The sequence below is a fragment of the Chrysemys picta genome, chromosome 13, assembly GCF_011386835.1.
Source record: "Chrysemys picta bellii isolate R12L10 chromosome 13, ASM1138683v2, whole genome shotgun sequence".
Taxonomy (NCBI): domain Eukaryota; kingdom Metazoa; phylum Chordata; order Testudines; family Emydidae; genus Chrysemys; species Chrysemys picta.
Genome location: NC_088803.1, coordinates 52,782,131 through 52,795,154, shown reverse-complemented (window position 1 = coordinate 52,795,154; position 13,024 = coordinate 52,782,131). Strand labels below are relative to the sequence as shown.

General features: G+C 54.7%; 1 protein-coding gene across 1 annotated transcript; it reads right to left on the bottom strand.

Moving 5' to 3' along the window:
* Positions 1 to 2,236: 2,236 nt before the first annotated feature.
* On the bottom strand, positions 2,237 to 12,739 carry SCRT2 (scratch family transcriptional repressor 2). Its single transcript, XM_005304952.4, has 2 exons — positions 12,487 to 12,739; positions 2,237 to 3,579 (listed from the first exon to the last, which is right to left on the bottom strand). Exons 1-2 carry the CDS (start codon positions 12,626 to 12,628, stop codon positions 2,873 to 2,875), a joined length of 849 nt encoding a protein of 282 aa, XP_005305009.1. The 5' UTR covers positions 12,629 to 12,739; the 3' UTR covers positions 2,237 to 2,872.
* Positions 12,740 to 13,024: the final 285 nt, after the last annotated feature.

Here is a 13,024-nt window from a genome sequence, read left to right as displayed (position 1 = left end):
AAGACGAGGGAGAACAGCTTTGCCTTGACCCGCCTGCTCCCAATGGGCAGAATGCAGAATCCCTTTCGAAGTGGCAGTGCCCAGCTGTGGCAGGCTAGCTTTAGTTTCTCCCGCCAGCTGTGGAACTGCCAGCTACAGTCTGGGCTTGGCCTCCCTGCCCCTCAATCTGGGAATACGGGAGTTCCCCAAGGTCACCGAATGCCCCGCATCTCTCCCACTCCGAACTCTCGCCCTGGGAACAGCGCGGCTCTGCAGGCAGCTTCAGACCCTCAAAGGACACATGCAAAGGGGCCCCTAGGGTCTGGCACGGCCCCTTCTGTCATGGCAAATAAATAGTCAAAAGCATAAATTATAAATAATATAAATTAGAGTATTTAAATAGACCCCTCCCCCCCCCAACTTTACAGTAACACTGGTTCTCTCCCTATTCCCCAGCCTCTGCCCAAGGGAACTCCAGCTCTGGGACTGGGGGGGGCTGTTCTAGCCCCTGAACATCCCAGTCTGTCTGAATCAGCAGAATGCACCGTTGATTGGGCAATGTGGGAAGCCCATTGGGACACAGGGGATCAGAGCACAGTCCACAGCCAGAGGCCCTCCTGTTGGGTGGACTGAAGCCCCCCCCCCACATTTTGAGTCAGATTGGGTCAGGGTGCTGCCCTCTCGGACTTGGCTGCCAGCACAAAGGCCCGGTTCGGTGCAGCCACCTCCCAGCACAAACCCGCAGCGTGACATTGCAGCCTAGAGGGAGCATCGGGATGGGTGAGGAGCGGGGCTGGCCTGTCCCAAATTCAGATTGGGATTTAACGCCCTGCCACATCTCCTCTGGCACGAGAAGGCCATGAAACCTGAGTCTGCAGGGAAAAGTGTAGGTATGGATTGGATAGCAGGGGAATCTGGCTTTGACATCACAGAGCAGCTAACAGAACCGTGCCTGAGAAGGACTTTTCCCTTGGGCATGTTGGCTGGGATCTTAGGAGGTTTTTCTGCCTTCCTCTGGGGCATTGAATGGAGACCAACTGGGCATACTCAACAGGGCTGATAGTTCTGGCTATGGTATGTGGGCCCTGGGCACTGGTGGAGCTTAATCCTTCCTGGCGTCTTGTCCTACATTGCCGTGAGATTTGGGATGGATGGAAACCACAGAAGTTTTAAGTTTTGTTCCAGTTCCTCTCACTGTAAGGGTCTCCTGTCATAAAGCACTGGATTGTGATGGCCGCACAACTCCCCGGAGAGTCGGTAACTCACTCGAACAAGAGCAACTCTCTGCCTCCCAGAATGGCCCTCCAGTCGCGGGGTGTGTGTGTGCAGTAGTGCCAATCACCAAAATCCTGAGATGTGTCTTAAAAATCATGAGATTGGTTTTAAAACCTCCTGAATTTGGGGTTTTCTTTAATTTACCTTCTGGTTTTTGAACATCTAGGGGGCACTCAGGTTAGGGTTCTAAACTTTTCTCTGCACCAAGAAGGGCTAGAATCTTCCTTTATGTTTTAAATGAAAGCTGAGATTCTGACATATTCCCCTGACTCCAGGAGCGGAGGCTTGCCCCAATACCTGCACTGCCACATGGTCACTCGCTCCTAGAGCCAGGGGATAGTGAGATTTTCTGTCAATCCCATGGCTGCGGCCGGAGGGAATTTGCCCTTGCTGGCTCGCCCCTCATCCCTCCTGTCAGTCACAGAGCAGAGCAGCTCCAGAGAGGTACTCCTAGGGCAGCACAAACAAACCAACAAGGACAGAAACTGCACATAGACCCGCCCCCTTCCACCAGCCCAACAGCCGCACAGACACGCCTCTCAGGCCCCCCTCTCCCTCACAGGCCCCCCCTCCCCCTCACGGGCCCAGCAGTCACACACACCCCACAGGCCCAACTGTCACACACCCACACACCCACAGGTCCAACAGTCGCACAGACACCCTTCCTCTTCACAAGCCCAACAGTCGCACAAACACCTCTCCCCCCTCATAGGCTTGTCAGTCTCACGGAACTACCCCCTTCCACAGGCCTGTCACTCATGCAGCATCCGCCCTGTCCACAAGACTGCCCTCCCAGAAGCCTGTCAGTCACATAGACTCCCCCATGCCCCAGCCTGTCAGTTGACTCCCCCACCCCCTCCCCACAGGCCTGTCAGTCGTACAGACGCCCCCTCCCCCAGGCCTGTCAGTCGCATTGATCCCACATGTGTCCCCTCGCCTGCCCTGTTCCCTTGTCAATACTCTTACAGTTTCACAGCTGATGCATTTTGAATCCAATGAGTTTAGCTCTTGCTGGAGAAGACAAGTTTCGTTTCTCCCCAGTCGATTCCCGCAGGGAGAAGAAGCAGCACTAAATAAATACAGCAATAAATTAAATAAATACACAAGGAGCTTCCCAAGGTCCCTTGGCCTGAAAAGGAGCTGGGTGCGAATCCCATGGGGAGGAACTTGGACTCGCCAGCTCCCGAGTCAATCCTGCCCCGATTCCCCCAGCCAGCCAGGAGCTGTGCTCCCACCAGCTGCGAGGGGTAGAGCTGGGAGCTGGGGGATTCGGGTCAGAGGGCGGGAAACGGGAGAGCTGTGGAACCGGCGGTTGGCACCATTGGAGATTTCCATTCAAAAACGTCACCTGGTCCGTGAAGGAAAATTCCTGGGACCCCCCAGCCCCACACACCCTCCCCATGGCGGGATGCAAGTCAGTCTGATCATCCCTGGGAAAATCCATCCTTCCAGCAAACACGGCTGGCCCGAACTGCAAAAGTCCCTGCCGTCTCTTGCGCTCCGAGTAGCCCAGATTTCGCTGGTGGGAGAGGGCGGGGAGGGAACCCCCTTCCTCCCAGATGTCGGCAGCTCCTCCCCTTCCCCGGCCTTTCCTCTCCCCTGCCCTGGGGGACAGGGCTCAGTTCTCTATTGCACAGCTGTGTTCGGAGCCCTTGAAGCAGGCCGACTCGTAGTGCTTGTTGAGGTACGACTTGAGGGCGAAGGTCTTCTCGCACTGCTTGCACTTGTAGTGCTTGAAGGCCGAGTGGGTCTGCATGTGGGCCCGCAGGTTGGAGCGGTCGGCGAAGGCCTTGCCGCAGTGGGAGCAGCCGAAGGGCTTCTCGCCCGTGTGCGAGCGCATGTGGCCCTGCAGAAGCCAGGGCCGGCTGAAGGCCTTGCCGCACACGTCACACTTGTGTTTGAGGTTGTGGGTCAGGATGTGCATGGCCAGGGCGGGCATGGAGACGTAGGCCTTGCCGCAGGTGGGGCACTTCCTGGCCATCTTGCTGTCCAGGCTGCGGTGGGTCTGCTTGTGCCGGCTGAGGTTGGAGGAGGTGGCGTAGGTCTTGCCGCACTCGTTACACGAGTGGCGGTGGTTCCCACGCCGCTGGCTCTCGCTGCGTCGCCTGGAGCGGCCGTCAGTGATGAAGAAAGCATCCATGGAGTAGCTGTCTGTGACTGCAGCTTCGCCATTGAAGTAGCGGGCAGAGAGGCTCGACTGGGGACTCTCGGGGTCGCTGTACTCCTCGTGAGCCGGGGCGTAGACCGGGTCTGAAGACACCAGCTGAAACCCTTGTTTCTTGTCAGGCTCATAGTCGGAGGGCGTGAGGCAATGTTGGCTATACCCTGCAGGAGACAAACACAGATGGAGATCACCATCTACCAGGGCTTCTCCTTCCCTATTTGTGTATCCCTGCCCTTTCCTACCTGCCCCATCCCTGTGAGACCAGGACTTCCCTGGGACAGCCTTTAGTATACTGCAGACTTGCAAGAAAAGCCGAGGTGGGTTTTGGATGGAGATGGGCAAAAGCCAAAAGCGCCAAGTCTGGGTGTTCCTGAACTTCTGACGAGGGTTCAGGATCTGACCCTGCATCCAAACCTGGCACTGGCCCGCTGTCTCTATGACGAGCCAAACGAGAACCTTCGGTCTGGGGGTGATGACGGGACAGGAGAGTGCTGAAAACTAGATGAGGATCCACTCCTGAATCCTGACAAAGACCTGGGGAGTGACTGGACCCACAGACGCTTTCCCAGCATTCCCGTCTTGCCTGTTGCAAGGTGGAGGAGGACTTGGGAGGTTTGGTCAAAGCTGTATGGCTGTCCATGCAGAACAGACATGATTACTAGAGTCAGTGTAAGGGACCTTGCTCTCATAGGGAGCCCCTAGTAGCCAAGGCCATATTGGCCACGTTCTGAGATTGGGGTTTTATTGCAAACTGAAATCTGGGACAGGTTCACCATTTGCTAACATCTGCGAAGCTGTGGGTGCAGCCGGGCCTGGCAGAGTGCGCTATTCTTCTCCCAGCCTGAGAGACAGGAGTCCTTGGGGCACAATCACGGATCTCAATGTGCAGCCACCCTGTTCCCATTAGACCTCAAGCAGGGCACCATTCCTCTGTCCCGACCCAGCCTCCATCTGTATCTCTCCTTGCCACACACCATCCACAAGGAGAGAATCCTAGCCGCCCCCCCCCCCCCCCCCGGCCCATTCACTCCACCTGCCCTTTGAACCCGTTCTGCAGCCCCTGACTGCAACCAGCCCCTTTTGGGTTCCATCACTTCTCAGGCCATTAGAAAGCTGCCAATGCTTAATTCCTTGTTGTGACACTGTGGCAGACACTCACAATGAGCTGTGCTGTCTCTCAGTGCTCACCCCCCCTCCAGAAACCTGGGGGAAACTGGATAAGCCCAAAGTGAATGATCAGGAAGGGGCTTGGGACAGAACACAGAAGTCACCCTGTCTTGCCCTCCATCCCCAGCCATTTTCCCTGGGAACACAGGCCCAGCCTGCTCTCAGCGATATCAGTGTGCGAGCAACCTCTAAATCATAGAATCTCAGGGTTGGAAGAGACCTCAGGAGGTCATCTAGTCCCACCCCTGCTCAAAGCAGGACCAATCCCAACTAAATCCCCAAATGGCTCCCTCAAGGATTGAACTCACAACGTTGAGCTCTAAATGTAGGAGCGGCTGTAGGCCAGCTCTTTGGCTGTGGAGCTGTTTTCATGGCGCGTCCTTCAAGAGAATACCAGATTATTAGCTTGGCTCTCGCCAGGTGCTTTACTGACAGAGGGAGACTACAGAGTCCGGGAGCACGACTCTCCCGGAGACACAAAGGGGGGACGGATGTTGGCGGTTGGGGTCGACTGACAGAAATGCAGCGGTAAGGAAGCTGCAGGCAGTGTACATGGGAACAAAAGCAAGACACATGAACCCCCTTAAAAGGAAAGCTAGTAGGGAGAGAACCGGCTCACCTCACTGCAGGGAGCTGGAAACTCCAGAAGGCTTGCCTTCCCACTGGGAAGAGTCAGGGAGTCTCTAGGGGAACTGCTGGAAACCAAAGCCACTACCTGGAGGGCCTTCAGCTCTGAAACTGTTCCAGTTTTCTGTGCTGGGTACCTGGCAGTGGGGCTCCACTGGAGCAAACCGGCCTTGCCTCTCAGGGGATTCTGCAGCATGCAGGGTGCACGCAAACATTGATCCTGACTCAGTCAGTGTCAGTGTCAGTGTCTAGCCATGTGCTGATCTCAAACCCGAGCGATTTCTGCAGGTCTGGTGTGCGTGTTCACGGGGAAGCATTGCCACAGAAGTGCCATGCTCCACTTCTGTGCCCCATCGGCAGGGATCCCTGGGGGTCCACCCACCGAGTGAGAGGGGAGGATCAGGACCATACAGTGCCCGGAAAGGTAAAACACTCTAATAAGGTGATTCATGAGAGGGATATTTTGATGCACTTAGCAGCCTTCTGCAGTGTATATTTCATGGCACATCTTTAACTTAGGGGTCTCAACCTTTTCCAGACCGGTCCCCATGTTAACAACAGAACAAGTTTGGGGACCCCCTTATCGCCCTAGCTATTGAGCAATGGAGGGTGGTTTTGACTCTCAGCTCGAGAGCCCAGGACATGACTACAAACTCTACCCATCTGTAGGAAGTAAACCTCTCTCTACAACCTGGATATAAACACCAGAGCTTCCACCCCACGCATCCTGGGTTTATTATAACTGGGCACCTAACAAACAGCCCCACAGACACATGGTGTGAAACTGTAACACTCTATACAACAGACATCACCTGATCACTTAGTGTATTTTGTTGGTGTGATGATCTTTGACCTCACTGAGCTGGTAGAATAGTTGATCTTTTGGGGACTTGGGATGATGTTTAGCTGTCGACTAATGATTGACACGTCCACTTAAAATACTGAGGGCTGAATCCATCAGAGGAAGCTGTACAGTGATGCCCCCTATTTGTGCATGCAAATTGTGCATGCAAACCAGGTAATTGGGCACACACGTGCCCCTCTGCACACACAATGAGCTGGCTCACATGTCCCTGGTGCAGGTGGCCCTGACACAAAAACCTTTGGAAGTGTGACTTCTACATCTCATCTACTGCAACCCGGTACGTGAGGCAGTGGGTTGTTTCTGGCTACCCCATCTCTGAAATTAACATGCCGGGTCTGATGAGGCTGTGTTAGGTGCCGCTGTGCAAACCCACCAGCACATGCACTCTCACCCCTATCGGTATTATTCACTGGACCGATAACGAGCCCAGATGTTCAGGCTACGAGCTGGGAGCACTTTCACCATTAGCAATGTGGATGCCACTGCTGGCGTGGCCTGGTCAAATATGGAAGAATGAGCCAGATTCTCAGCTGGCATAAACTGGCACAACTCCATGGACTCTGGAGGATACCCCTCCGGCTGAGGAGAGAGAGAAAAGTGTTCTTCCACTGGCAACAGCCTCTCATCGGTGTGCTCCGGCACTTAGTTCAGATGAGCCAGGGATTTCTGGGTGCATTAATATTTCAGCATGTTGATTTGCAAAGACTGATGGCTGTCTGATGTGTGCATGTCTATCAATATTCTTCTCGAATAGGGAGAGGGCCTGTTCCGTCAATTGTTTATTCTCCGTAGGCCTGTGTAAACCCACCAGGAGGTGGCGCTCATAGGCAAAGGTATTGGGATAAGCACATGCCACACTAGCAGAAGTAAGTTCATTCCTGGTAGCACCCTGCTTGCAGCTTCCAGTACTAGCCGGTTGACCTAAGACTGCAGTAAGGGCCAGAGCTAGACCTACTCCTGTGCAGTGCAGCATGTACCAATGATGCTCAGGTGAGGGGTTTGATCCCCACCCTGCCCTAGATATAGAAAACCCTTGAGTTTTCAATTATAAAAAAAAAGTAATGGAAGGGAGCCTGGTTTTGGGCTGCTCCCCACCCTCCATGAATAAAGCCAGTTCCAGCTAGGGGAATAGAGGGGGTATTCTCCCAGAAGAGCTCGAATTTGGGGGTAAGGAGGCAATTGGGGTATAGAATTGTTTTCTGGGGTGCTGGGGGAGGGACCAGAAAAAGGTGGGGATCTGCCCTGCAGGGGGGGAGGGATGCACTATATGGGGCTCAGGACCAATTCCCCACACTCAGTGCCTACTGACTGTCAATGGCCATGACACGATTTCCCATTGAACAGCACTTGGAAACCACCAGTGACCTCCTCCACCGCATACTCCATGTCAATGAATTCATGTGACACTTGTGGCCCCATCCTGCCATTACCTAACCCTAATAAATACACAGCCTTTCTAGAGGGTGCTTCTCGTCCCTGGATTTCACAGTTTATGAATGAACTCATTAGCTTTATTCCCATTTTACAGGTCGGGAAATGACTCACAAGGTGAAGGGACTTGCCCCAGGTCACACAGCAAGTCAGTGGCAGGGCTAGAAACAGAACCCAGGTCTCCAGAATGCCAGTGTCACATTCCATGCACCAAACCACACTGTCTGTGGGGGAGCAGAGTTGGGGTTGGGCTGAGAGCTGTCAACCTCACTGCATGGTTTGTATGTCTGTCAATTATTTGAAACCAAGGCAGGGAGGGCCTGGACCAATGATTTTGCCTAACTCTGCTCATGGTTAACTGTCACAAGCACTAGCTGCTGGTCTACATGAGCACTGCCACCATTGCTAGCAGCTGGGGTGTTGCACCAGTACCAGCAACGGTGGGAGAATTTCACAAAATGCTCAGTCACTTGTCCATGGTCCCAGAATTAGTCCATGACAAACCCGGGAGCAGAACCCAGGTCTCCTGACTCCCACCCCAGTGCCTTAGCCACAAGCCCTTCCTTCCTCTTTTAACACTGACATCAAGTGAGTTTGACTGTCATTGGATCTGACATTTTTGTCGCTTGGGCACTCTGTTCCTAACCGCCTTTGGGTGCCTGATGAGAATGCGCCCAGGTTTCCTCTGTGTGTGGTGACCGAAAGGCACTGGGTGGAGGAGACACACTCAGGCTTTGGTTTGAGGGAGGAATTCTGATCTTTGCTTTAACTCTGGAAAGGGCAGTGTCTGTGCAGACAGGGGATAAGGCCCTGGTGGGGATGGGAAATTCTTCTGCAAATACCCGTCACTCAGGGCAAGCGGCTGCCTCTCCTAAAGCAACAATTTTACTCCTCGCAAGTAGTTTTAGGAGGCGGTCATGCCAAGATGGGGTGGGTGAAGTGGCATCCAGGCTGGGGGGGCAGGGTCTCCCTCCTGGCCTGCTTCAGTCTAGGTGCCAGGTTACAGTGATTGCTTGAGTGTGACCTGCAGTTTCCCCTGGCCCTCAGCCTGCCTAGTTATGGATTTTTGTCCTCTCCCCAACCTACGCTTCCTTGGCTTCCCAGCTCTGGAAAGACTTGCCTTGTAAACCCTTCAAGCATATTTCTGTCATCTCCTAAGAAGCAGCATCCCCTCCTTGCCTGAATGTGGTGTAACCCCCCCTGCTCTCCGGTGGTCTTCCATCACAGCGTGTGTCTGATGGTCTTTCTGATGGAGCTGTGCCGCCTGACATTTCCCCTGCCCCTGCTCCTTCGCCCGCAGCCCCGGCTCTGCTATGGAGCTCCCTCTCCCTCCCTTCCTCTCCTTTCCCTCTCCTTGTTTACAGAGTGCAGTCACACACGCTGGGCGAAAAACACTCTCCTCAGCAATTTTTCACACTTTCTCTGGAGCATGCAGCAAGGTTATTTCCAGGAGAGCGGCTTCAACAGCTTCTCCCCGGCCTGCGTGGATTCCTTTCCCTTACATCACCCAGCGCACAAAATATTTCACACACGTTTTGCTCCACACACACAAAAATGCAGGGAGGAGAGGGATGGAAGAGAGTAGAAAACCTCCGAAGCCATACAAGCGTTTGCGGTACTGATACGGAGCCCCTAGATTCCACCCTCTGTTGGCAAGGCACAGCCTGAATTTGCCATAACCAGTACATCCAAGACATGAGGTGAAAATACACCCCCATCCATCCCCTGTATCGAACCGAGAGATCCTAAGCGCCAGCCACAGGACTAAATGTGCAGCCCCTAAGTGCCATTCGCTCACTAATGCCAGCGGCAGCACCCGGTATTCCTCTTCTTTTGGGCAGTAAATCAATGTTTATTGGTCCTCTTCCAGCTGGGTCATTGACTGGATCTGAGATGATCCGGAGGATGGAGATAAACAGACTATGTTCTGTTAAACTAAATGTACACTGAAAATACTGAATTATGATAACTCTTTGCACTTCTGTAGGGGTGTCGTGGTGAGGAGCTCCAAGTACTGTACAAGCAATAATCAGGGGAGGTAAGTGAAATTATCTCCATTTCAGGGATGGGGGAATTGAGTCACAGAGAGGGTAAGTGACTTGCACATTGCCATACATACTGAGTTAGTGACAGGAGTGGGATTTGAATGCAGGGCTCCTGACTCACAGGGCCAGCGTTTGGCCACAGCATCCTCCTTCCCCTCCTTATTTATTTATTCAGATCTTCTTCTAGGTGCCTAGCGGTATTTACAAATAGAATTAAACCTGTGCAAGACGGTCAGGTCAGCAGTGCTGTTGGGGCACATCAAAACTGTCCTGCCGACAGTACATTTGTCTCAAGACCAAACCCCATCCATGGATGTGCCAAGGCCACCAACTAACTCAGAGGAAGCAAATTCATACGCAAGAGCTTTCTACTGAGTGCGTCTTCTGTTGACCCCAGATAGTTCCATTCTAGGAAGCAATGGCCCAGTTGGCCAGATGATGGTCTGTGCATGATGAGATGGATGGGGAAGGGGAAGTTTCTCAAGAAATGTTGGGAATCCCAGGCCCCTAATGTCATGGTGTGAACCTGAAATGGGGGGCAGGCCTGGCGGGGTTGTGACATGCTGAATCACAGAGCATCCCGAATCTCTGCTAAGATATAGCACGGCCCTTGCTATTCCTCACTGAACCTGCAGGAAGAGGTACAGTGGATGACACAAGCTGTTTGCCTTCCACCCACCTCTCCTGTTAGGTGAAGCCGAGGGAGTCTTCTAATGAGGGGCTGATCTAGCATCCGTCCATGTAAATGACAAGGCTCACATTGGCTGCCTTGTTATCTGGATCGAGCCCAGTCCCGGGAATTGCTTCACAATTCCCCATAGCACCCAGGGCAGGCAGGAATGTCACCTTGGGCTGGGTAGATTAGAGAGCAGGGCCTGGCACCGCAATCCATCCAATACCTCCCAACTTTGCAGCTCACTTCGACGGGGACGTGACTTAACCTCCCCTGGAACCTCCAAACGTCTGGAAGCAGCAGAGCTTCTCTCTACCCCACCCTCGGAGAAGATTTCCGGGGGTGCTGCATGACACAGCCCTGGGCACATCTGGGGAGCCACAGGGGCCACCCTGTTGTGGTTTCATCTTGGAGGTACTCTGCTTTCACACCATCATGCCTAGCATTTCTCGCTCCAGCGATGGTGTTGGGCGCTCTGGTTATATGGACACAGAGCAGGGCCGTATTCATCACACTAACACATTCAGGGCCTTCTAATGGAGCTTGGGGTGCCCCCACCCCATTTAGTTCAGCCTGAGCCTCCTACGCTCCCTCTGACCACCACATGCCACAGGCTGGAGCGTGGGGACACTGGCCATGCCATCCCTCTCCTCGGCTGTCCTTTCCCACTCCCTACCCTCCGCTCTCCCTTCCTCGCTCTTCCTCACTTACATGAAGCCAACCCCAGGCAGCAGCAAACAGCTCCCTCAGGTCTCGCTGGCGAGGTGACAGCCCCTCAGAGCCACTGCCTGGCTGGGGCTGTGGAGTGCAAACCCGCTGGCAGGGCTTTGAACAATGAGGCATCCTGGGAACGCGAATGCCCTTGGCCCCATTTCCTCACGAGATGTCCTTTCTCCCTGCCTGGGTCAGCTCCCGTCTCCTGGGGAACTGCTCTCACTTCTCAATGCCACCACTTGCTCTGCAGTGAACAAGCCAACCAGGATGTGATCCCGAGGCGAGCCCAGGGCAGGGGTTAAGCCCAGCTCCAGCCACTGGTGCCCCAGAGGAAATCTACAACCCAGAGACATTTCCAGCTCAGAGGAAATCCGGGGGGCTGTTCAGGCGGAAAAGTTGCTCCCTCTCCCTTGCCCATGTGTGTCCTTGGAGGGTAACAAGTTCTGGCTTAGCAAGACTCCTCAAAGGGCAGCAAAACCCCTAGGAGCAGGAGGTCAGGGGGAGAAATTTCACAATAGAGCAACCCTGAGCAGAGGCTGTTGGGTTCTAGGGTCACCTTCCTAAGGAAAAGACACACCTGCACATTCCAGCCCACACAGTACACAACCACGGGCACACCGCCAGCAACACAATGTATGTGCCTGGCCCCCAACACAATAGACAAACACATGCATATACACATCCAAACCAATACACCCCCATCTGTACAGACCCATGCACATACACCACAGTGCACATGCAGTCCATCCATCCAAAGGCGTGTACTCACACGCAACAAAACACACCAGACACACAAACATGACAGTACAATACACATATGCCGGCACATGCATACACACAACATCCCCCCCCCAATCCCACAGACACATGCATATGCACAATATAGGGCACTCATCCTAGTATGCACACACACACCCACCCACACCCCACACACTGTAACTCACATCCACACACATGCATATCCACATAATACTACAAACATAGGTTCACTTTTAAGTGCCTATGCCTGTGTGCACCCCTCCCCCCCACACCAGCTGCACCTACAGAAAGACCCAACACCCTCAATGGAGATGCAACTTTTCCAGTGCAGGCGGCTGCCCGGGGGCCGCTCGGCACATGGCCTCTAGAGTTCGGGGTTCGAATCACCCCACTCCCGAGCCAGCCCCTTGCCGCGAAGGGGCACCTCTGGCCGGGCATTTCCTGCCCGGCTGCAAACCCAACGGGCCGGTTCATGGTCGTAATTAGTCTTTAGAGACCGCCCGGAGTCTCCCCAGCAGCTGCGGAGGTCCGGAGACTACGGCGCAGAGACCCTCCAGGGCGGGGGGGGGGGGGTCAGCTCCACTCCAGTCAATTATATTCCGCTGCGCCCCTATAATACGCGCTGCGGTGTATGGGGGCGGGGGGGGCGTAGCCTCCCAATAATGCGCTCCGCTGTGTCAGGGACACAACCCCCCTTCCGACACGCACCGCGGCGCGGGGGGGCTCCTGACCCCTTCGGAGATGCCCCGCCTGGTGCAGGGGACCCTAGTTCTCGGGTAATACTTACCATTCTCGGCCCCGGGGCCGCTGCCCACCCGGGACCCGGCCAGCACATAAGCCGCTTCCAGGGGATGGTAGCTGGGAGCCGGGACCTCGCAGGGCTGGAAAGCGTCTGCTTTGATCTTCTTGACCAGGAAGGAGCGGGGCATGGTGCGGGCTGGGGGGCTCCTCTCCTGCTCGCCGAGGGGATCAGCACTGGACAGCTCCCTCCGCTAACTGCAGGCAGGGAGGGCGGGGAGGGGAGGGGAGGGGATGGGGGGGGGGGGGGGGGGGCTGGCACACACAGCTGAGCTCAGCGCTCAGGGCCCGCTGTCTTTATATGGGACGCAGGCTGGAGATCAGGTGGTGCTTTGCGATGGAGCTGTTCAGCTCTCTAATCCATCAAATGTCCCCCAGGACAATCATCACATTACCAGTGAACCGGCTGGGCAGGCAGGCGAGGCACTGGGGTGGGGTGGGGTGGGGGAGAAAGGGAAAGAGACAGAGAAAGGGGGTGTGGGTGTGTGAAAGAGAGAGAGTGAGAGGCGAAGGGGGAGAGAGATGGG